Source organism: Centruroides vittatus, unplaced genomic scaffold, assembly GCF_030686945.1.
Source record: "Centruroides vittatus isolate TY-2023 unplaced genomic scaffold, ASM3068694v2 contig_8, whole genome shotgun sequence".
NCBI classification, from domain to species: domain Eukaryota; kingdom Metazoa; phylum Arthropoda; class Arachnida; order Scorpiones; family Buthidae; genus Centruroides; species Centruroides vittatus.
The window spans coordinates 874,719-897,213 of record NW_027122517.1 but is presented as its reverse complement, the minus strand read 5'-3'; the positions used below and the strand labels follow the sequence as shown (position 1 = coordinate 897,213).

At 33.8% G+C, this 22,495-nt stretch overlaps 1 protein-coding gene across 1 annotated transcript in view; it reads left to right on the top strand.

Annotated features, from left to right (window-relative positions):
• Window positions 1-373: 373 nt before the first annotated feature.
• Window positions 374-22,495, top strand: part of LOC136981992 (WD repeat-containing protein 46) — a 133,238-nt gene continuing 111,116 nt past the window's right edge. The window contains exons 1-3 of the mRNA XM_067278420.1: window positions 374-484; window positions 7,100-7,324; window positions 18,162-18,274. Coding sequence (XP_067134521.1) covers window positions 7,100-7,324; window positions 18,162-18,274 — 338 coding nt within the window. The 5' untranslated portion in view covers window positions 374-484. The remainder of the gene's footprint in view (window positions 485-7,099; window positions 7,325-18,161; window positions 18,275-22,495) is intronic.

Below are 22,495 nucleotides of genomic sequence, written 5' to 3'. Positions count from 1 at the left end.
AGAAAGTCGAAAATGGCGCTTCCTGAATAACGTCACGCCGGACTACGCCGCCACCACTGCATTATCCCTCTGCGCCAAATCATAATTTGGCGCAAAGGTGTATCTTCTAGTCTAACGTTTCTGGTTTTATGAATTTTTTGTAGGATACGTAGCTTTTGTATTGTTTCAGTAGACTGATTAAAATGGCATTATGTAATTCGTAAAGAGAACACCGTCAACTGCAATGGACTTCTAGATATAGCTTCGTAAAAACATAATTATAACGATATATACGAATGTTATATGGTTTCGAATAAGTCTACAGGAAAATAAATGAAATTTGGTTGTTGTTGTTTTTAATTATTTGAAAACATTGCGAATTGGCAACTTCCTTCAAAGCTGGCAACACAGAACGTAAAGAGAGCGGTTGTCACGTTGTCTGTGTTTGTTTCTGAGATGTGTGTAGTCGAAACACGTGTAAGTTTTTAGACAGAAATTGGGAAATGTAAGTAATGTTTTGTCTGTTTTCTTGTCGAATAGTCAACCGTAGGAACATTAAATGAAAATTACGTGTTTGGTAGTCGAGTAACACTCAAAGTAACTGTTACAATAAGATTTTAACATTTATGAAGCCGGACACAATTGACGGGGGGTAGTTGTGTTGAAAAAAAAAAATGTTCTAGAGCCAATATATACATATTATGCTTAGGAGATTTTTGTTTCTAAACCCCTTGATTTCTTGGTGGCATAGATGGAGATGGGTCTGCAAATGTGCAACAATCTTTAAGTTATCGGATCTGATGGTTCTGTCCAGAGACATTGGCTTTTGGAAACTTTCTGAAGTTTCCTTGCTGTTTTTTACAGAGAGTTGGTAAGAAATTTTTTGCATCGTTGAGATTTTGTAACGATTCGACGTCGGGTTTGCTGAATTGCTAATTGGTAGGCCTTTGTCGGGAAAAGTTGGGTTATATTTGATTTACCACCTTAAATGTGGTAACAAAGAAATTTTTAAATCTGAAGTTTTTTATTTGATGACTTATTTCGTGGGTATTGTGGGTTGTCTGCTAATAAACTTTAATAAGTAATGTCGAATATGTGCGTTAAATTTTTTTTTACGTGTGTCGGCAAAATGTATGCACTACTTTTTGAATCGAGATAGCTCTCGTAACTGGGGAGAATACCGTTGTAAAAATCTCTTGGCTACGTTTCGATAGAAAATTATCTATTCCTAAACGACGGGTCGTTCTTTCTGGACTCTCGGCTCTACGTACGGTACGTGTTCTTTCGTTGCGCCGTCGAAGACGGCTAAATGTTCGACGGACCTCGAAAAATTACCGTTACTGGCAGTTTTCGTTACTACTTTTCGTTAGTACTGTGAAGTGCAAGATTTTGTGTGCCGAGTACTTTAACTAAAGTGATCGAATATTCCGGTATTTGATGCCGGTATTATTGTTCTTCTCTGATTGCTGATTGAAATTGTCAAGAGTTGTTTCTGTGATTAATCGTAATTCAAGTTCTTTCCCAAGTTTTATAGTTTTCTAAATGTGCAATATTCCTCTCCTGTGAAGAGTGGATTACTTCAATATTTTTCCAGTCTTTGACTTCTGATTTTTGTAGAGTTTTACCACACCAATTCACCAAACCATCTAAATTTCTGCTGGGCATAAATCTTTAGAATTTATATTGTTTTTTTCATTGAATAGTTTATGGCAAAAACAAAAAACTGCACCTTTTGATACTGAATATAGCCTATTAACGTCGATGGTATACTACGGGGGTGGGCGAGCGAGAGTTTGGTGGGAGCCGAAATGTAGGTTTTGCAAAATGCGTGGGAGCCGCAGTTCTGTACTGTCGTCGCAGATCGTATGGTAAGGCGCGCGATTTTATTATATAATATAAATATAATATAAAATAAATATTGAATTTTTTTAATAAACGATTTTCACAAAATTATAAACATAAAATTGTAAAAACAATAAAAAACAGAAATTAACACTTTCGACAAGAGTTGCATGTAACTGAAAAAGAGCCGCATTTGACCATGTCTGGTATACTACTACAGTAGTATACCAGACATGTATACTACTGAAAGTATCCTCTTATAGTGTAAAGAAAAAAATGTTTTTTGAGAATGTTTGGGGAAATCGTACGACACAATCTGTTGTGGTTCATTTTGTACTAAGATCTCTCAAAAATTATTGTTAAAATGAGAAGACCAATCTGCGGGATCACTGTAATTTAATACGGGAATAGTAGTATCTTCTGGTTTGAGATCTTCATTTTCTTCAGTTTCACATATCTAAAAGCCTTTTACCGGTGCACATATCGTCACTCTAAACCGAGGAACTACAAATGTTTTCGAACCTTAACGGTTCTTTATCAGATAATGATCCCCTAATGTAGTGCACTTCGATTCAAAGTTGTGAAGAAATATGATTTGGAACTCTATCGACGGATGGCAGGCCCTACTAGATAAAACAATAAGTTAGGACACAACAAGCGTAGCGCACAAGTCTGTATTGACGTCATCGGGTCGGGACAATGTTTCGGATCGTATTTCTTCACAACTTTGAATCAAAGTGCATTCTGTTAGGGGATCGTTACCCGACGAAGAACCGTTAAGGTTCGAAAACATTTGTAGTTACTCGGTTTAGAGTGACGATACGTGCACCGGTAAAAGGCTTTTAGATACGTGAAACTGTACTGTTCTCCGGTGTAGATATTCTAACATCTTTCATTTTCTTCATTTTCACATCTGTTCTTGGATTGTTTTTGTTAATAAGAGTAACACAACATTCATTTTTCATATCTTTGGCAAAAGAATTATCTTGTCAATTTTTATTAGTTGTTTCTCTTGTGCAAAGATGTTTCGAGAAAGAACCCTCCTGTTTTGTTAGTTCTTTAGCAATTTTTGATTTTTTTCTCTGATACCAAGTGCCAGATGGTCGTTTTTTTATCGGCCATAGTTAACTAAAAAATTATACTTTTATAAATAAACTCTTATAAAAATAAAACTATTTTTAATAAATTATAAATGTATTATTAATTAGTTTTGAGTTATTATTAATTAATTTATCATTAATTCATTTTGAACACTAAAATTAACTTAAAGAATTAATAAATGTTTTTAAAATTTTTAACAATTTAATTTTTAATAAATGATTATCCAAAATAAAATGAACTCACCTGATTTAATTGCTCAATACTTGGAACAACTTATGGAGATATTGAAACATGTTATGCCTTACATGTTCTTCTTTCACAAATATTCTAGTGAATACTGTGTGGTTTGAACCACCTTAAGCAGTTTCCTCAAATTCGGAATCGTATATACTTCGTCTGTTGGAAAGATCCCGTACGACTTTTCTTTGTTCTTTCTTTTTCTTTCTTTGTCCTTTAAATGTTTACACAAAAACATCAAGACGTGTTCAGTTGCATTTTATTTCAATTGGTCGGTGTGATTTCATTTTATGCGATTTCTCCGATCGCCAGACTGGTCAGTCCGAGAGAAGATCGGTAGCTTTCCTTTAGGTTTGCCCACTTGCAGAAACTCCGACTCGTCAAAGGCGAAGACCTCCGTTCTCTCCGGTAAAACCGGTTCGGTCGAGCCGAAGGATAAATCTCTTAGTTTCTATCGAGATTCCTAAGCCTAGACCTTCTGAACAATTCTGAACAGATTATTTTTCAAAGATATTTTTTATTTATTATGTTTTTGTTTCAGGAGCCTACTAACCTAACTTCAGGCCAGCCATGTTGCCACATGCCAGACAACTTCTTCCCCTTTTTTTCCACATCTTTCCCTGAAAATCCCCACTATCCTTACACATTGTATGGAAAATGCCTACTGAATCTCCACATAAACTAAAATGGTTCTAATTGGCATTAAACAGAATTTTTACATTTTTGGACTCTGCACCTTGAAATGTTGTGAAATGCAAAAAATTTGGAGTGTTTAGGATGTTAGTGTGTGTGTGGGGAGGCATGATTTTGTTTGCCCTCTTTCAAGTTTAATAACTTGTGCTTTTTCAAAAATTTCTGCAGAGAGGTTTGTGTATTGAGGGATTGATGCTAGTTAATTTTGGTGGTTAAAAGTCAACGGGGTGGGAAGATAGAGGGAGTCGTCCGTTATATCTCGGGTAGAGTCGGATTTTATAACGACTTTACTCGTCGTCGGCATTTACAATTTTTTTATAAAACTCATCCCTACCCTCAAAATTAAATTTTTTGCCATTTATAATATGTAATATTACAAAATTTAATAATATAATAATTAAACTAAAAAGTAAGGCGATCACAAGAACAGATGACTTCAACGTCTGTTACACACATGTCCGGTCTAAAAAGTGGTGACCTTTCTCTCCTCTCTCCCCTGTCCAAGCTTTTCCTTCCCCTTCGTGACCCCTCAGTTCTCCGAATTCTTGACCATCGCAGATGTGGAGTTAGAGGGGAGGGGTGCTAATGAATAGCAGATTTTAAACTCTGCTTACACCCCCCTTCTTAGCCTTGTCATCACCCCTGTGATGATACAATTTTATATTGGTAAGGTGAGCTATCTTTTTAGTTCCATTTTCCGTTCTATACATCACATTTTTAGGAATGTTGTCGTAGTTTATTATTTTATCGATACGATACGGTCCTTTAATGTTCGGATGTTTTCCCCTCATACCACTCTGAACTAAAATCCAGGATCCAACTTTAATATTTACCAATGGTCCTGCATGCTTCCTATCATAATATTTTTTTTATAGATTCTCTATATTTCTTTCGTTGTTCCTCGGTACGCTCCTTTTCATACGATTGTAAATCTGTAATTCCGAATTCGCTGTCAGCTTCCAGCTTAACAACTATTCGTTGCCATTTGAATAATGGAGAGCAACCTAAAAAAGAGTTGTAGCTTCGGTTTTTGTGGCGAACTGCAGCATCCAAGCAATTTTTCCACCCACCTTTGAAATCTGGATAACAAGTAAGGAATTTCTTGAGATCCCGTATCTTTCTCTCACACACTCCGTTCCCGGCAGCATGATAAGGTGATGTGGTTTTTAATGTGATATTCCTGTCTCTGGCCCATTGCTTGAAACTGTCTGATTTAAAGGTAGATCCGCAATCGCTGATGATAGTAGTTACATTATTGAATAATGGTAAATTATCCAAATAACGGATGACACTACGCACATCCTCCTTCATAGCTTTAGCATAAGTTATCCGTGTAGCTTCGTCTATGACCACTAGAAATGATTTAGTCATTCTTACCCCTTCACTGCGTTTCTGAAGCTCCGCAAAATCAATGTGTACTGTATTGAAGGGTATTTTCGATTGTGGGGGCAAATAGAGTTGGTCTTGATGGGGTCGGTATTTAAACTTGACGGATTGACATATCGGACAGGTCTGCACGTAACGTTGGATACTTTGTCTCATGTTAGGCCACCAGAACCGTGCCCTTAACTTGTAATAAGTCCTCCAAAACCCATCATGACCCCCACTGTCCGGATCGTCATGATACCGCTTCATAATGCTGTTTTGAATATTTTTCGGGACAATCAACCGGCCATTCTTGGTTTTTTTCCACTTGTGTTTGTCGATTTGGTGGACTGGCCTCGATTTCACGCGGGGATCATTATGATCTGTGACTAGACAATGATCCGATTTTGTCTGAGGGATCGGTAAACCTTTCCTTACTCGTTTTTTGGACCATTATCAATTTCATTCACGGAGGTAAAACTTCGGTTATCATGAATATTATTCCTTTTTTCAATTTTCCTCGGTACAGAGTTTTTTGTAGGTACCAATTTGCTCAATCCAACACGCAAGTTTTCTTTGTCGTTTAAATTGTGTTGAAGAAGAATAGCTTGCATATCCGCCGGTAGTCCACGTATTACCATGGTGATAAAGCTTTGTTCCCCAATATCCGGATATGCAAGTTGAATACGCCGTTGTTTTTCAAAATAATATTTCAATAGTGAACCACCACGATATTCCCACATATCCGCTAATATGGAAAGTTGGATCCGATTCTGTCCGAACGCACTAAGAAAAGAGTTTTTCCATTCCTCCCAATTATCACCGACCTTATCTAATACTCGAGAATTGTACCATTTCACGGCAATTCCTTCCAAATAATTTCGAAGGTTACGAATCTTTTGTTCGTCTGTAATCCAATTGTGAGATGCACACGCGTGTTCGTATGAAATTATCCAAACACGCGCTTCCTCCGATTTTCCATCATATTTTTCTATGTTGATCGTATCGCGAGATGAATTTAATGACATTTTTTCGATGGTTTGCCGAAAAGAGTTCATAATCTTCAACGTCTCGGCTTGTTGGCTCATGTACAGCTTTTGCAACTGAACCATTTGCGCCAACACATCCGACTTCGGGTCAGACGAACTGTCCGAGGCGACCGATCGTATTAAAGTTTTGTTAAGATAGAGCTCACCTTCTGTCTCCGATAATGAAATAGATAGTGTTCGATAATTCGCCATCGTCCGGATAGCAGTTTGAAAAACCGACGAGGTCGAAATTGCGGGATGATTTTCGATTCCTTGAAATTCTTGGTCAATTTCTGTCCATTCGTCTTCCCCTTCTAGTTGATATCGGGAGATAATGTAGGAGTCTTCGGTCTTCTGAACCAAAAATTTAAAAAGCATGATTCTACTATATAAATACAGCTGGGTACTGAAATCCTGTCGACTGCGCCAATTTGTAAAATTACAAAATTTAATAATATAATAATTAAACTAAAAAGTAAGGCGATCACAAGAACAGATGACTTCAACGTCTGTTACACACATGTCCGGTCTAAAAAGTGGTGACCTTTCTCTCCTCTCTCCCCTGTCCAAGCTTTTCCTTCCCTTTCGTGACCCCTCAGTTCTCCGAATTCTTGACCATCGCAGATGTGGAGTTAAAGGGGAGGGGTGCTAATGAATAGCAGATTTTAAACTCTGCTTACATAATAATTAAAAATATTTAAAATAAAATATTAAAGATCTTAAAAATAAAATGTATTAAGATTTCTGGATATTCTAGGATTTTTACTTTTAATAGCATTAAATGAAAGTATTGTAATGTATAATGATATATTTATTTTTATCAAAATGATAAACATTAATTTTGTTATTTTTAGATGTCCAGATATTTTATATCATCAGATCAGCCAGATTCTAAACAGGAGAGGGATTTCAACAGTAACAAATTTGACAAAAAATCAATAAAGAAGAAAAATTTAAAAAAATTCAAATTTACAGAAAATGTTAATAAAAATAAATCAAGAATTGATATGTACCCAGGATCCAAACCAATTCCAAATCATTTAATAGAAAAGTATAAAAGAGGAAAATATATAGATATGGTAAATTTACTTAAATTTTTAAATATATTAGTTTATATTGATTTATTATGTTTTATTAATAAGTCTAGGACATGTAGACACTAAAAGACATATTAGTTATACTTTTAACATATGATTTTTATAACTTACACTATATTCTGCAAAAGTTTGAAGAATACTGAGAAAAATAAAATCAGAGCCCTGTTTAGTTCAATTTGTAATATGAATTTGAATATTATGCTATACTATATAAGATATAAGCGTACTATAAGATGCAAACTAAGTAAGATACTATAGTTTGTATACTATATAAGATGCATACAAACCTAAAGTGATTAGTGTGGATGTAAATAAACATACACTATGAAGAAATTTGTTATTTGAAATTAGATTACTCACAACACAGTCAAAGTTCATTTAAGGTAAAAATTACTGTACTTATGTGTTCTAGTCAAAATGAAACAAAGAAGAAAAATAGGAAAGAACATAGTCTTCTCCCTTCAGTTATACATAAACATATATAAACCTCATAATATAATTAAAATAATAACCAATAAAATATTTAAATCACACACTTAGCTGTTGACTGCTTTACAAATTACACCGTAACCATTTTTAACACTATATTACACAATAGCAAATTATCAAACACGTGTTGTTTCACAAATATTGCTGTAATAAAACATTGTGGCTCTATGTTCTTCTCGTGCATCAATTGGCCATAATTATTTTTCTAGATTATTCACTTCTAACATGTGACTATATTAAAAGTGCCCTACTTAAAGCAATTGTATAGCTGATTCACGTAATGATTATAATATATTTTAGTTTTAATCTTACTTTATCACCAACTATCCATATGAAATTCTTTTACCTTTTCCATCTGAAGAGGTATGCAAAACTAACACATTCATGTGGCATCATACATGTCACTAATGGGTATTTTTACTTTAATTACTCCATGTACTGTACCAAGCCAATATCCATAAAGTCACATTAAATCAATTAAATTAACACTAACTTTAATCTCATACAAAAATTATTATTGGTCACCTTTCATTTGTCTTTTTATTGTTTATTATACATCATGCAAACTTCACTTATACCAGGGATGCACAACCTTTTCTGAAGAAGGGCCAGGTTAGGATTAAGTTTACTGACCAGGGAGCCGGTCCATTTTACAACCCTCTTTGTTGACACGAGGAGTCTAATTACTTTAGCTGTGGGCAGTGTTGATAATCACGGGAAGTTTGACTTGAGGCGGTTTGAAATAATTATTAAATCCAAAACTTTTTAGTGCAGATGGCTTCCTTTTAGTTGTATGACTCTATTCCAGCTATTAATTTTCTTGGTCCAACGTAATAATTAAAAATTTTTTCTATTGTTAGTCTATGGAGAGACTTTGTTGTAAATAATTGGTTGTTATAGCTTTTGTATATTTTTTTTTAGAACTCTGATTGGTATTTTCTAGTTTGAATGACATTAGGTTGACGAATAAGTGTCTTTTTAGAAAAGATTGATTCAAATTCGACTATACCAATCAGAATCTAGCATGTAAAAAAATGCTAAAAAATTGTTATTTTCATGGTTTCTCAATGCTATTTTCACTTATTTTTATGTTATTTGACACTATATAGACGAATAAGCAAGTTTTCCGAAGATAAAATTGAAAATTTCCCGCCAAAATAGAAACTTCCCGATAACATCAGAAATGACGTTCTAGCATCATTTTATTCTATTTGATTCTTCTAAAAATCATTATAATATTATGTGTTAGACATAAAATATTTGATATCTAATCCAGAAAGTGTGTTAGCTAGAAATAGTAGAATTTCAACCCCCCCATTTCTCACCTCAGGGAAATTTATGAAACAGTTGGGTGCTTTGTGACTTTGTGAAAGGGGAAAAATTCTATACTGTACAGTACTTAGAAACTCTGAAAGAAGGGATTTGGCCTGTTCCATCCATGGGCCTCATAAACATTGAAAGGGAGGGCTCCTGGGCCGCAGGTTGTGCATCCCCACTTATACCATAACCCAGTGGTTCTCAATCTTTTTGAAGTTGGAGAATACTTTTTGACATTTTTGTTCACTGAACACTTACAATACATCACCTTAAAGCAGGGGTGGTAAACCTTTTTGAAATCAAGTGCTCTTGGTCTAGTAGATGACGACATTGGTGTTTGCTGATTACATTTCGATACAAAAATTATTTTACATCGTATTGATTTTTCTTTTGCAACAATTTTTAATTGTGTATTTGATTTTTTTGCGGAACACTTGAAGTGGCTTCACGGAGCACTCGTGTTTTGCGGACCACGGATTGAGAACCATGGTCATTACTCATTAAACTGCACTAATTATTATTAGTATTATTTAATACCTAGGTAGTTGTGCCACCTATTATTTATTCTCAGACCATCATTATCATTTATCATATTATTATATTTACTTTTGTTTATTATAGCTAAATACTCTAATAATTTTTTTTTGATTGAATTCTTTGTTCTTGATTGTTTTTATAGTATTTTAATTAATTTTGTATTTGTATTTATCACAATGTTAATTGACTTTTGAAAAGGTTCTATTATACTGTATAACTTTAATGTGTTTTTGTATTTGGGAGTTTCATTAGCAATTAGCTTCCCCTATGTAAATATTCAGATTTTTACAATTGCAACTGAATTTATAAACCACACCACTAAGTTCAATTGTACTATTTATTGTTTTTATTTTCCTATCCTTTTTATTAATCCAAGGCATTATAAGTATTAGTCTGTTTCAGAACTAATTGGATGTTATAATTTATCAGTATCTTCTTCATTCTTTCAAAAAGGCTTTTTATATATGGAATTTTGAAATATTTGACATTATCATTTTTTCTCTGATTATTCCTAGGGTTATCAGCTAGGGATTTTTAACCAATTTTTAATTCTTTTTAAACTATGTATGGAAAAGACTACAGCCTACTACGTAATGGAAAAGATCCCCCCAACCCTGACAGACTACTGGGCATTTATAGCATCCCTATCAGAGACAACACATGGGATAGGAAAATGGTGTACATTGGCTCTACTAAACGTTCAATGGGGGTCAGGATACAGGAGCATAAATCTGATATACAGTATAGTAGGAGTACCACTGCACTAGGGTTTATACAAAATCCGACTTATTAAAAAACCGGTTTTCGAATCTCAACTTCTCTGCGAAACCGGTTTTAACCAGTTTTCGAATTTTCACCTCCCCCAAAAAATAGAGATAAGGAATATTTATAACTCTTTTAAAACTTTTTAATATATTTAATATTTAGAAAATTTCAAAAATATAGCAAAATAAAATCGACTGATGTCTACACAAAACAAAACAAAAAAGAAATTGCTAGATTATCACATTAAATTATAAAATTTACTCCATATAAAACTATAAAGAAAAACAAATAACAATGTATGCCTACAAAGTATTATTTTATTTCTTATTTTTCCTAAGAAAATGTGATTTTAGAAAGCAAAGAACGTCTATAGATCTATTGCTCAACCGTGTCCTGTTTTTTGCACACAAAATTGCCAGAAATAGAAAAAAAACTCTCCTTGCTACTGAGCTGGGTTTAATTGTCTTTAAAGTATTAAAAAATAATAAATCTAAATTTTTTGTTCATCTGTTTGTACTCTCTAATACTAAAAAGTTCTTTTTTAGTGTTTTAGGGCTGGACAAAGTCATTTCTTCAGGTTCTTGAAGATATTTATGTATCGATTTTTCCATAGCATCTGTTAAAGCTATCACTTGATTTTCTTCTTTGCCACTTTATCATCATTGCAGTCATCTTCTATAGAATAATTTGGATATAATTTCAATAATATTTGTCCAGATAACTTAATACTAACAGATTTTTCAGCTAGTGGAAGAAATACACTAGACGACTTTGTTCAAACATTCTGTGAATTTTGTAAATAAAGGAGAAGTGTTTCTAATCCCGTTTGCCTTCTCTCTTGAATTTGTACCTCTACGGCATGTAACAACTTGGAACTAATTTCAATTTTCAAATTTTTCAAATTCAAAAATTCAAATACGCCTTCATTTGTATAAAAGTAGGACGATAAGATGCAAATCTTGTCATTCTAAGGCATCGCCTGCTAAACATATTGGTTCTAAAACTTTAAGGAGCTCTTCAATTTTACAATATTCCGCTTCATTCTATGTCTGAGAAGCACTGAAGTCATTCAAAGCTAAAACAACACATTTTTTTAAGTGTACAAATCTTTCTATGATTTTCCATTGTTGCAAGATTTTTCCCAATTGTAGGGAGAATTGGTCACTTTTTTGTTTTTGTAGTTAGTTTTATGAATCTTAGTATTTAATTAACAATATTCCCGTCTTATGCCAGAGACGATTTTGTGTCAAAATGTTGATATTTTTAATCAAATAATTAATTAATTTTTATGTTTAAGTCTAAGCTCAAAAACCAGTTTTTAGCTGTGGAAACCTGGTTTTCAAATTATGTAAATTTTTTCAAAAAACCGGTTTTTCAGAACTGGATTTTAAAAACTGACAAACCCTACACTACACTTTCTACCTATGCAACAGACCCTGATTCTACAACAGACTTTCCCGGAGCCCAAATCATCCTTACTACCCCATACCCCGAACACCTCAAGTGGTTAGAAGTGGTTGGGATTTTTAAGTCTTGCTGTGGATCCAAGTTCATTAATTTTAGGAAGGAGATGTGTCTTTCAATGGTGTGACAGGCTTTACTTGACAACAATATTTAATATTTGATATTTTGTGAGAATCTGATTGTAAGATTAATTCAATTTTTCTAAATTTAAAACTCGATGTAATATTTTGTTGTTAAATTGTCCATTTTTCCACTTTTTTACAATAAAAGTAGATATTTACAAGGAAATTCAACTTTCTTTTTAATTCAATCTACTTCCTAAAAGAGATGTTATCATTTCCCACGACCAACTTGTAGCAAAAAGACTCATTGTCAGATGACCACAGTCTGAACTCCTCATTGTAGTAAATTTCTGAATATAAAGGTTTTGCAAGTCTAATTATAGTTATGTGATATCTTGATAGAATATTCCTTCATGTATTTTAATTATTATTCATTGAACTTTTGATGTTTTTGTTAATTTTTCTGTTTACTTAGTTGAATTCGAATCCAGATACTTATCGACTTACCCGTGACCTCATAATTTTCACTTGTAATTAATAACCCTCCTTTTAGAAAGAAACTACTATTGTGAGTTAGGATGCGATATTAAATAAATTTAATCCTAACTGATGTCAGGTCCTGATATTAATGAGGATTTTGTGATCCTCATGATAAATTAAGTTAGCCATCCATAGACAAAGTAGGCAAGTTTTACTGACTCGTTGCTGATAAGAGATCAAACCAAAATCTTGATCTCCGGTTCCTCACAATTATTTAAAGATGACATGGGGAATGCATGTGCATAAGTTCTCTTTATTTGAACTCATCCTTTTACTCTTTTGTTTGAAGTTTGAATTTTGTATTCATGTCGTTTCTTGAAATGATATTTAATGTTTGATCTTATTTAAACATGTCACTGGGAACACATGCACAAAAAGCATTGTTATTCGAAATCTTTGTCTTACCATTTGATTTTATGTTCGAATGGTAAGACGAAGGTGGTCCAATGTGATATTTTATGCCTTTCTATCGTGTTGTGTAATGTGTTAATCCCTTTATGTTTAATACTCTAAAAATAAAAGTTTTTTGGAAATAAATCAAAATTCTTGCAAATTTTTTGCTTAATATTGGATAAGCAAAGCTCAGCAAGAATGCACATTCAAGATCTTTTAATTGCATTACTTAATGACAACCAGATAGTAAGCTAACAGGCTAAGTAACATTCCATAGTCTTCAAGTTTTTATTCAGATATTACATTTAATGCCACAATTTTGCTCTTAGCAGAGTGGGGCAGAAAATTAAAACCTTATATTTTGATATAAAAGATGCTCTTTCTAATGCATCAAAAAAGGAAAAAATTTAAGATACCCACATTTGTCTCTAAATGTTAGTAAAAATTGTCAAAATTTTTTTGTATTTTTCAGTGAGCATATTTCTAAAACTATGACAGCTATAAGCTAGCTCACTTCGTGTTTTATGAGACATGGTAACTTCCAAAGCTACCTGTTCCACTTCAAAAAATGTGAAAATGGATACTGCATCACATATACTGACAGCAAAGGAGATGTCAACCATTTCCTATTTCACTGCATCATTCATGAAAACTTCCAGATGAGGTGCCTACTGGTAGGTTTCAACTGGCCTTCTAAAAAGGTTAACCTCTTTTCTAATAAAGCTTTATTCAATACTAATAAACTCTTACTAAAACACCGGATTGTAAATAATTCTTCACCCAAAAACCTAATAGAGGTCGATTGTTCGAAAATTTGTTGCAAGAAGATTAGAAGGCTCGAGGAAGGTCACAGTGAAGTGTCCGAAAACGTTTGCCATATAATTTAAGTGGACTGGCACCGGTTATTAGGTTTTTGGGTGAAGAATTATTTATTCAATACATTGAGGGATTATATCAATAAAATTCATGTTCTGTCCCCCACAACTGGTAGTTCATCACCTCAGGTAGACAGTTGGAAAATTGGAAGCACCAGTAATCAACTACAGGAAATGGAGGAAAGTGAAGAAGAGTATTCAGAATCAGACTCAGAGTTTTTGTGTTAATGTCATGTCAGCAACTAAATATTTCCACCTAAGACATAGATAACATGCTCCTTATTGTAGGCATACTATGACTTTTGTTCAAGTGTTTTAGCATAACAAACTTTAAAGATGTGTTTTATAGGTATACCTTATGTTAATACAAACACAAATTAATTCAGTTGTAGCCAGGTGGTTTTGTAAATTTAATTGTCACTATTGAAAACGTGCTATTAATTGTATGTAAACGAATACTGTAATTTTATATTATGAATTTATTGTAGCAAATTAATGTAATTGATTTAAAAATACTTGTCAATAAATGGTGAGACACCTCTGGGATACTCTAGGATCCCTATCCTTCTATCTTCCTTTTCCCACTTTTTCTAACTATACTCTTCCACCATTTCTCTTTTTTTTTTTCCTCTATAGGGCTAAGTTTGTTTACACAAACAGCCCTCTATCTCTGACGGCTATAAGCTTGAAATTTCAGACAAATAATTATGTTCTTATACAATTTTAAAACCCAAAGGTTTTCTTCCCAAGTTACAGGCAATTAAAATGTGGCTTTGGTTTCATGAGAATAAATTTTAGTCAAACAGGGAAAATTTGTGAGTAGAGTACATTTTTTTAGTATTTGATTGCCTCTTCTTTTCTCTCTTGTTTTTTGGAATTAAGCACAAAATTGCTATGGAGAACTTATCACACAGGAACACTTTTTTCATGGAAAAAGTAGACTTTATGTTTTATATTTTACAAAAGGAAATGCATTTTGATCCATTTGCCCTTCTTTTGTTTTTAATGTATATGATGAAACTGTATCTGATGGTGACTGCTGGGATAACTATTTAAAAAACATAGGAGTAAAAAGGTAAAACTGTAAAACTTGCTAAAATATAGAAAAATTGGCAAATAAAAAAGTGATTAAACATAAAAGCTTTAAAATAAAACAATAAAAACTCACTAAAATAAAAGGCATAAAATGCTTTGTTCTTTCGGATACTCATTCACTTGTTCCAACCAAGACTTTCTTGGCCTTCCCCACCACCTTTCCCATGTATACTCTCTTCAACAGTTCTTTCATTCTCTTAACATGGCCGAATTATTGTAGAGCTGAATCACTCACCTTTTGAACCACTTTCTCTTTCACCCCACATTTCTCCAGCACTTGTTCATTTCTCACATAGTCTCCCCTCATTATGCCCCGCACTCCTCTCAAATACCTCGTCTTGTGTGCAGTAATGAAACTTCAGTGACTTTTCTGCCTTACTTAAGTTTTGCTACCATATATGAGCGTAAGGACCACAACACCCCCATACACAGCCATTTATGCCTCTTTAGACATTCTTATATTCCTTGCAAATTTACTCATTAGTATTTCATCCAGTTTTAAGTAATATAATAAAGTGTTTGATGTTTATATATAAGTAATTGTTGCAATTGAAAGATTTTACTAATTTAATTTTTTAAATCAATTTGGTATTAAAATTCAAAATAAGGGTTGGATTTACAAAAGTGCTGTTAATAGTGATTTGTATGCTAACAATATTTTAAAAAAATGGCACTTTAATGATTTGTCATAGACATGATTTATGAAAACCATTATAAAGCATTGCATTGCTAATGACAAAATAACTAGTGTCTTGTATGGAAAGTGTGAAAATCATCTCCATCAGCTATAGCCATTAAAAAATTAGATGTTTACTCCATGTGATCTAAAAACTTGTTGAGTGGGTGTAATCTTGGAAGAAGTATGGCAATACAAAATATTAAAGAAATTTTTTAAACTCAGTTCATAATGTAAAGAACCATAACAGCTTTAAATAAAGAACATCTTATGTAGTCTATGAGTTTAAAAAAAGAAAAAACTACAGCCAAATATTGTATATATTTAGAATATTTTGTAATAAACTTAAATCTAGTCTAAACTTAAATCAGTCTCTCTTGTCCTGGATCTTTTGTATTATTTTAGCTCTTTCCCAATTCATTATGACTTCTTTCAGGTCTGTTATAATGTACAGTACATTGCTAGTGCAGTGACTGGCTGTTTGTTCTGCACATTCCTTTTATGCTCTTCTAGCTTTTCTTTTAACGACCTCCCCGTGGCTTTGATGTTGTATAGCTCTTTTTGTCGTCTTTCGTCTTGTACTGGTATTCTATATATTCCTGGAATCTGCCTCTGGTCTATGCTTTCCTTGTCTGTGCTTAGCATCTGGTATACTGTTGGATTCTTTTTAAAAATTATTTTTTTGTTTATTGCTGCTTCTATTTCTTTGTAAATATTGCTTAGAGGTGCCATGTATTCCATTACAGTGTATTCTTTTATTTTTTCCTACTCATTACCTTTGTTATCATCTATTCTTCTTTTGTTAATACAGTAGAGCATCGATTATCCAACTTAATTGGGGACTGGGGTTGGTCGGATAACCGAAAAGTATGAAAAAATACATTATTAGTATAGTGTATTAGGCCTGGTTTAAATACTAGCCTCCCTTTCATGGTCGAGCCAATGCTGCCAGCTAAAACATGCAAAAATTTAACAAAAATAATATTAAAGTAGCCAAGACATAACCAAATATTGTAGCGCCACATCACTAGCGGGCATTTGAATTTGCCGACTAGAACGCGGTCGGTTAACCGATAAGTCGGTTAATCGGGGATCGGATAATCGATGCTCTACTGTAATGGCCTTTTATGGGACCCTCTAAAGTTTATTGCTAATTAGCAATAAACTTTAGAGGGTCCATGGCCTTGCCTTGCCATTGCCTTGGATTATTGCTAATCCAAGAAGGATTATTGTATTTGTAAAAAGATATCTTTATTTTACCTTTGAAAATAAAGATATTTTGTTTTGAGTTTTTTTTACTAAGATTCCCTTTCATTGCTAATCAAAAACTTCACCAGTGTAACAAGTCCTATTAATAAACAAAGTCCATGTAGACAATTATTTTGGTATTTCTTAATCAGGCCTATAATGCTTCTCTTATCGAAACTGTACTTTACTGTTAACTTTCATATAAATTTTAGCTCCTCATTTCTGCTTTTTTGTTCTGAAGAGTGGATGTATGCTCCTTTTATTAGAGATCTAAAACCTGCTACTTTAAAGTCATAGGGATTGTGGAGGAGGCAGGCATTATCACCTGGAGGTATGTTGGTTTTCTGCAGACCTTGGTGGAGAGGATGGACCTCTTGCATGTTATTTCAATGTCTAGGAAGTGTACAGTACCATTAGTTCTAGTACTAATATCACACATTACTGCTGGCATTTGGTTATTTTAAGTAAGTCTATTGTTTCTCTAGTTAAATAGAGGTTATTTATATAATGGAAAAGACAGCCGTTTAGAAAATTTCAGCACTTGGGATCAGAGTATTCAATCCAACTTTCTTTTGTAATTGTAGGTTGGTCCAGAGTCTTTCATGTAGTTTAACTACTTTTATGTTTTCAATACATAAAAAAAATTAACTTTGAGTTTGTGTTCCAGCAATGAAACAGTGAGATTTACCCGAAGCAGGCCTATAAAGAGCTCTAAAACATTCAGACAGTGTATATGTTTCCAACACCGGACAATAGGTTTATAGTACAATTTATTTGTCATCTACTGTAAAGTGTTGTTTTTTATCTCGCTGGTAAAAGTGAGAAATTCTAGCATATTTATCAAATTTACCAATTTTATTTGAGAATTATGTAAGATTGCCAATAGAAGTGAGAAATTTAGTGAAATTTATCAAACTCACCAAGATGATTGGTGATTGATTATGCATAATCACCAATCACCTTGTTAATTAGTTTTACTGTAGCATATTTTATTTATTTACAGATTTTTCTTTTTTATTTTTGTTATTAAATTTGTACATTGTTTTATATATTTCCTTATTTAAATTAACTTGAAATCCACTATATTTAAACATTTTCAAACACTGGTGTTTCTTCATTGGATTTTTAATGTTTAAATTTACACCTGACGAAGAGCTCTAAACTAGCTTGAAGATGTTAGTTTAGTAAGTGTTTTATTCTGTATATCTGAAAAGGTCGCGTTATTAGTATTTTAAATACATCCAGTTGCCAATTTTTCATTAACTTTATTAGAAATATTAGATGATGCTAATGCTGGAATTAGATGTGAAACTGAAGTGGATATAGAAATTTATTTGAAGTTTTGTTTGAATTTTCAGTCTGGAATCAAAACAAAATCTAATCGAAAGATTCTTAAAAAAGAAGAAAATAAGAAAAAGTTCTGCATTGAACAGTCAGCTAAAACTGAACTGTTACTTCCAGAAGAAAGTGGGTAAGTGATATTATTATTTAAAATAGGATAATATAATCTCATAATCTTATATATAAAATTCTCGTGTCACAATGTTAGTTACCTTACTCCTCCGAAACGGCTTTACCGATTTTTACCAAATTTTATATGCATATTCAGTAGGTCTGAGAATTGGCTACTATCTATTTTTCATACCCCTACATCGTTTCCCCCCTTTCAAAAATATATTTATATATGGATTAAGGCTTTTATGTCCAACAGATGGCGCTAACTTCCGACGACCTAAGTTTGCTTTTCTGTGAGGCATTATGCTTTTCTGTGAGAATGGACTGAAGCAGATCATTTTCTATCTATCTATATAAATAAAATATAACGTTCGTTTGTTCCTACCGATTTCTTTGAAATTTTGACACAACGTTGCATTCGAATACGCACGTGTTTTTTATATAATATACATGTCGAAATTCCCCCCAGTGGGGGGAGATGGACGGGATTAAGGCTTACCGTGAAGTACTCGGCTTCTATTATACTATTTTACATGCAGTTTTTTGCGTTTTTAATTGCGTTTTAATACGTTACGTCAACAGAATATACACTAAAAAGGGATTTTTCGATATTCCCCAGCGGGAAAAGTGACGGGATTAAGGCTTACTGTGAAGAACTCGGCTTCTATTATACTATTTTAGATGCGTTTTTGATTGCGTTTTAATAGGGTACGTCAAGAGAATGCACACTAAGAAGGGATTTTTTGAAATTCCCCCCACGGGGGAAGTGTTATACATTTATAATAGATACATTTTGAGCCACAACAACGCGTGGCCGGGTCAGCTAGTATAATATATAATAAAGCACATATGATTAAATTGAATTGTTTAAAGAAATGAAAGTATCACGTAGTGATTGACATTTTTTCTAAGTAAAATATGATTATTGTGATATTGGACCTCAAAGCTTCAAATATCTTGGTCACTAGGAATTTTTCTCAGTTGCTACCATGATCATTTGAACTTAAGATGGTTCACAGTAATCTATTAACTTTACTATAATGTGCTGTATTTTTTAGCAGCCATGTTTAGTTATGTCTAAATGTGATTCTCTTCAAGCTATTTCAACACAAATAAAATGTGATACTAAGCCATCTGAAAAATAATGACCAGGATTTTGTCAATTATTACAAGAATTTTGTTTGAGTTTTTGAGTTTTTTTATTTTATTACACAGTGGTACCTCATACTTCAAACAACTCTAACTTTGAATGCTTCTGAGTTTGAATGCCAAATTCGACAAAAATGTATTTTAATGTTTTGAATGATGCTTCAAAGTTTGAACTGCATGTGGAATGAAAAATGAAATTGAAGTGTAAAATAAGCCTCTGAAAAAATATAATCTCAAATTAACAATAATGTGTTAAAATTTACAACTATTATAATTAATTATGTAAAGTACTAATCGAACTGGAATGACTAAAGAACTATTGCAAGACGATCGCTAACTTACCGATCGTCAACCCAATGGGTACTTTACACGGGTTTGCGTGAAAAAAATTTATGCCAGGCCTGGACTTCCGTGTGCTCTGGAAATTATAACTATAAATAGTCAACCAATAATAAAGAACAAATCAAGTTTTAATGTGAACTAATAAGACTATGTACAAATTAGTAAATTCTAAAACTATTTATTTCACAAAGGACACTTATTTTGAACTGACAAAACAAGATAACTTATCAGCTACGATTTACAACTAATCCTCTGAGACTTCCGACAAAATCAAAATGCAATTTATAACTATGTACAATTTAACCTTAGAATCTATGACTATTCGTCACCTCAATTACAAGAATCTTCTATCCAATTCCTTTGAATTGCAAAACTTTCTTATCCTTTTTCCCAATCTGCAAATCACTTGCTTGAACCTCGCTTTCGACTTCCTTGGCAGCACACCTTGCTCTCGATCAGTTGGAAGCTCACCTCAATCGTCGTCTCGGATCTTGTTCTTTTTATATGTTGTCAGGTGACATTACATTCTCTGGAACCACCCCCTCATTTACATACTTAGACACTAACAGTGATTAACATCTTTGTCTGGTCAGCATTAATCTGACAAAATCTACCAACAACTTTTACATTACTTTTTCTCAGTTAAATGTTACATATTTGAGATGTCACTTTTAAGTCATTTAGTGAGTTCTGATTCTAGTGTGTGTGGGGTTTTCAATAGCGCGTTAGTTTTTTCCTATGGCACTTCGTTGGTTTGGTGAGTTAGTTCTTTTTTCTTCTTTCTTTTTGTCTTATATGTTACAGAGGGTGAGTGGGGAACTTTCGCCCTAACTGAACATAAGACCCAAAATAAAAATATACATAACGAAAACAAAAAATAGAAAATAAAAATACAGCTTGGACTCAGTTCCTTACAAATCAACTGTCTATGTTAAGGAATGACAACAGTTAAAAATACATAAAAACTTTCTGCTCAACCTAATATAACCTTTACTTGTTAACCGTGGTATCTGAGAAGTGTGCAGAAGAAACAAAGTCTAACTAGTAAGATGGTTCCTTTTTCATCTTACAAGTGGTAAGATGAAAAAGGAACTTATTGGAAGCATGAAAGTGGTACATGTGGTGGATCTGGCAGCTGTGTTTAAGATACCAAAGTTGATGGTGTGCAATCAGTAAATGCAATTTTCATAAGCAACACATAACACTGGGGTATATTAAATAATGTATCCTGAAAACCCATATCCAATGTGTGATGAAAAAAATAAAAAGAAAAAGTTTACCACAAACATTTCAAATCACACTGAGTTCTTCAGGTGTTAAACGGAATTCCTGACAAAACCTATGTTTTGTCAGGAATTCCATTTCGAATTACGAAAATTTGAAAAACATCTGAATCCATTACACAAGCCGTGCATGCGTATTCGTAAGGCTGACAGATCTTGACTTTAAAGATCGGCATCCATCAACACCTGCAAGGCTACTGACAAAACCAACTCTTCTTTATAATTGATGCACGTGGCTTTGAGACTCGATTTATATATGTAAATGGCCATTTTTGGTGTTCCATGTGGGACGAAGTGCAGACGAGTTTCGCCTGGTTAAAGGCTGTCACAATCGGTGGCGTATGTGGCGAAAGTGGTGGTATTTCTCGTGTGTTGTATGTTCATTATGTGCTCCTGTAGTCTGACTTCCTAGGAGCGTTTAGTTAAACCAATGTAAACGAGGTCCCTATCAAATCTGTTGTCCCTAATGGGGATACTGTACATGCCAGGGAGTCTGTTCTGGTTGGAGGTCTTTCCCATTGTGGAGGATGTCAAAGATGGTAGGACATTACCCAAACATGATCTGAACATGGCGTTTCTTGGCAGACTTAGTACATAGCATTTTTACGTACGAATTAAACGTGATAGGGACCTGTTCTACAATGTCGGGATGGTTGTCACTTTGCATGTCAGCTGTGTCGGTGCATTGCAAGCATGTGTGGTGATAGTATTCAATCAGTTTATGGGTAAGCTTCGGGTAACCATGTGTGGAGGCAACACGCTGTATAAGCATTAGTTCAGTGGCAAGAGGGTCACACGACCCCATTAGGTGGACGAGGAACCTGGTTTACGGAAAATGGATGCATGGATGCCCGTCCTCTTCACTCTAATATTTATGTCCAGGAACTGGACTTCCTTGCGGCCGGCTTATTCAAGTTCTAAGGTTAAGCCGTAAGGGTTGTCATTAACAGTGTCGACAAAGGCTGTTATATCTGGTACTGTCCTCCAAAAAACTACGATATCGTTGATGTACAGTACCTCCTGTATAAAAGGTTGTTGGGAAGGAACCGTGGAAAGACTTTGCTCTCCAGCTGTCTTATCACCATTCAGCATAGGTCCTCTGAAACCAGGCTGCCCATGGAAACCCCTCTTCCCTGCATGTAGAGTGCGCCATTAAATTGGAAAAAGGAATTGTAGCAGATTAAGTGGGACTTCTCCAGTATGTGGTGGTATAGGGTGTTATCATCCACAATATGGAATAGGATGTCCCTGAGCACACAAAAGGCTGGAGGAAGCTCAATTGAGGGGGACATAATGTCCTATTCCAGGGTCATCCTATTCTATTTTGTATCATGGATGATGCTGTGGTGACAAGCCGGTTGGTCAACTCCTGTTGCAACCCTAGGATCAGGAATGCCATTTTTAGAATTATCGTCGAATGCTAGGGCGTATCCCAGAGGCAGTGTGCATTGGCCACGCCCGAC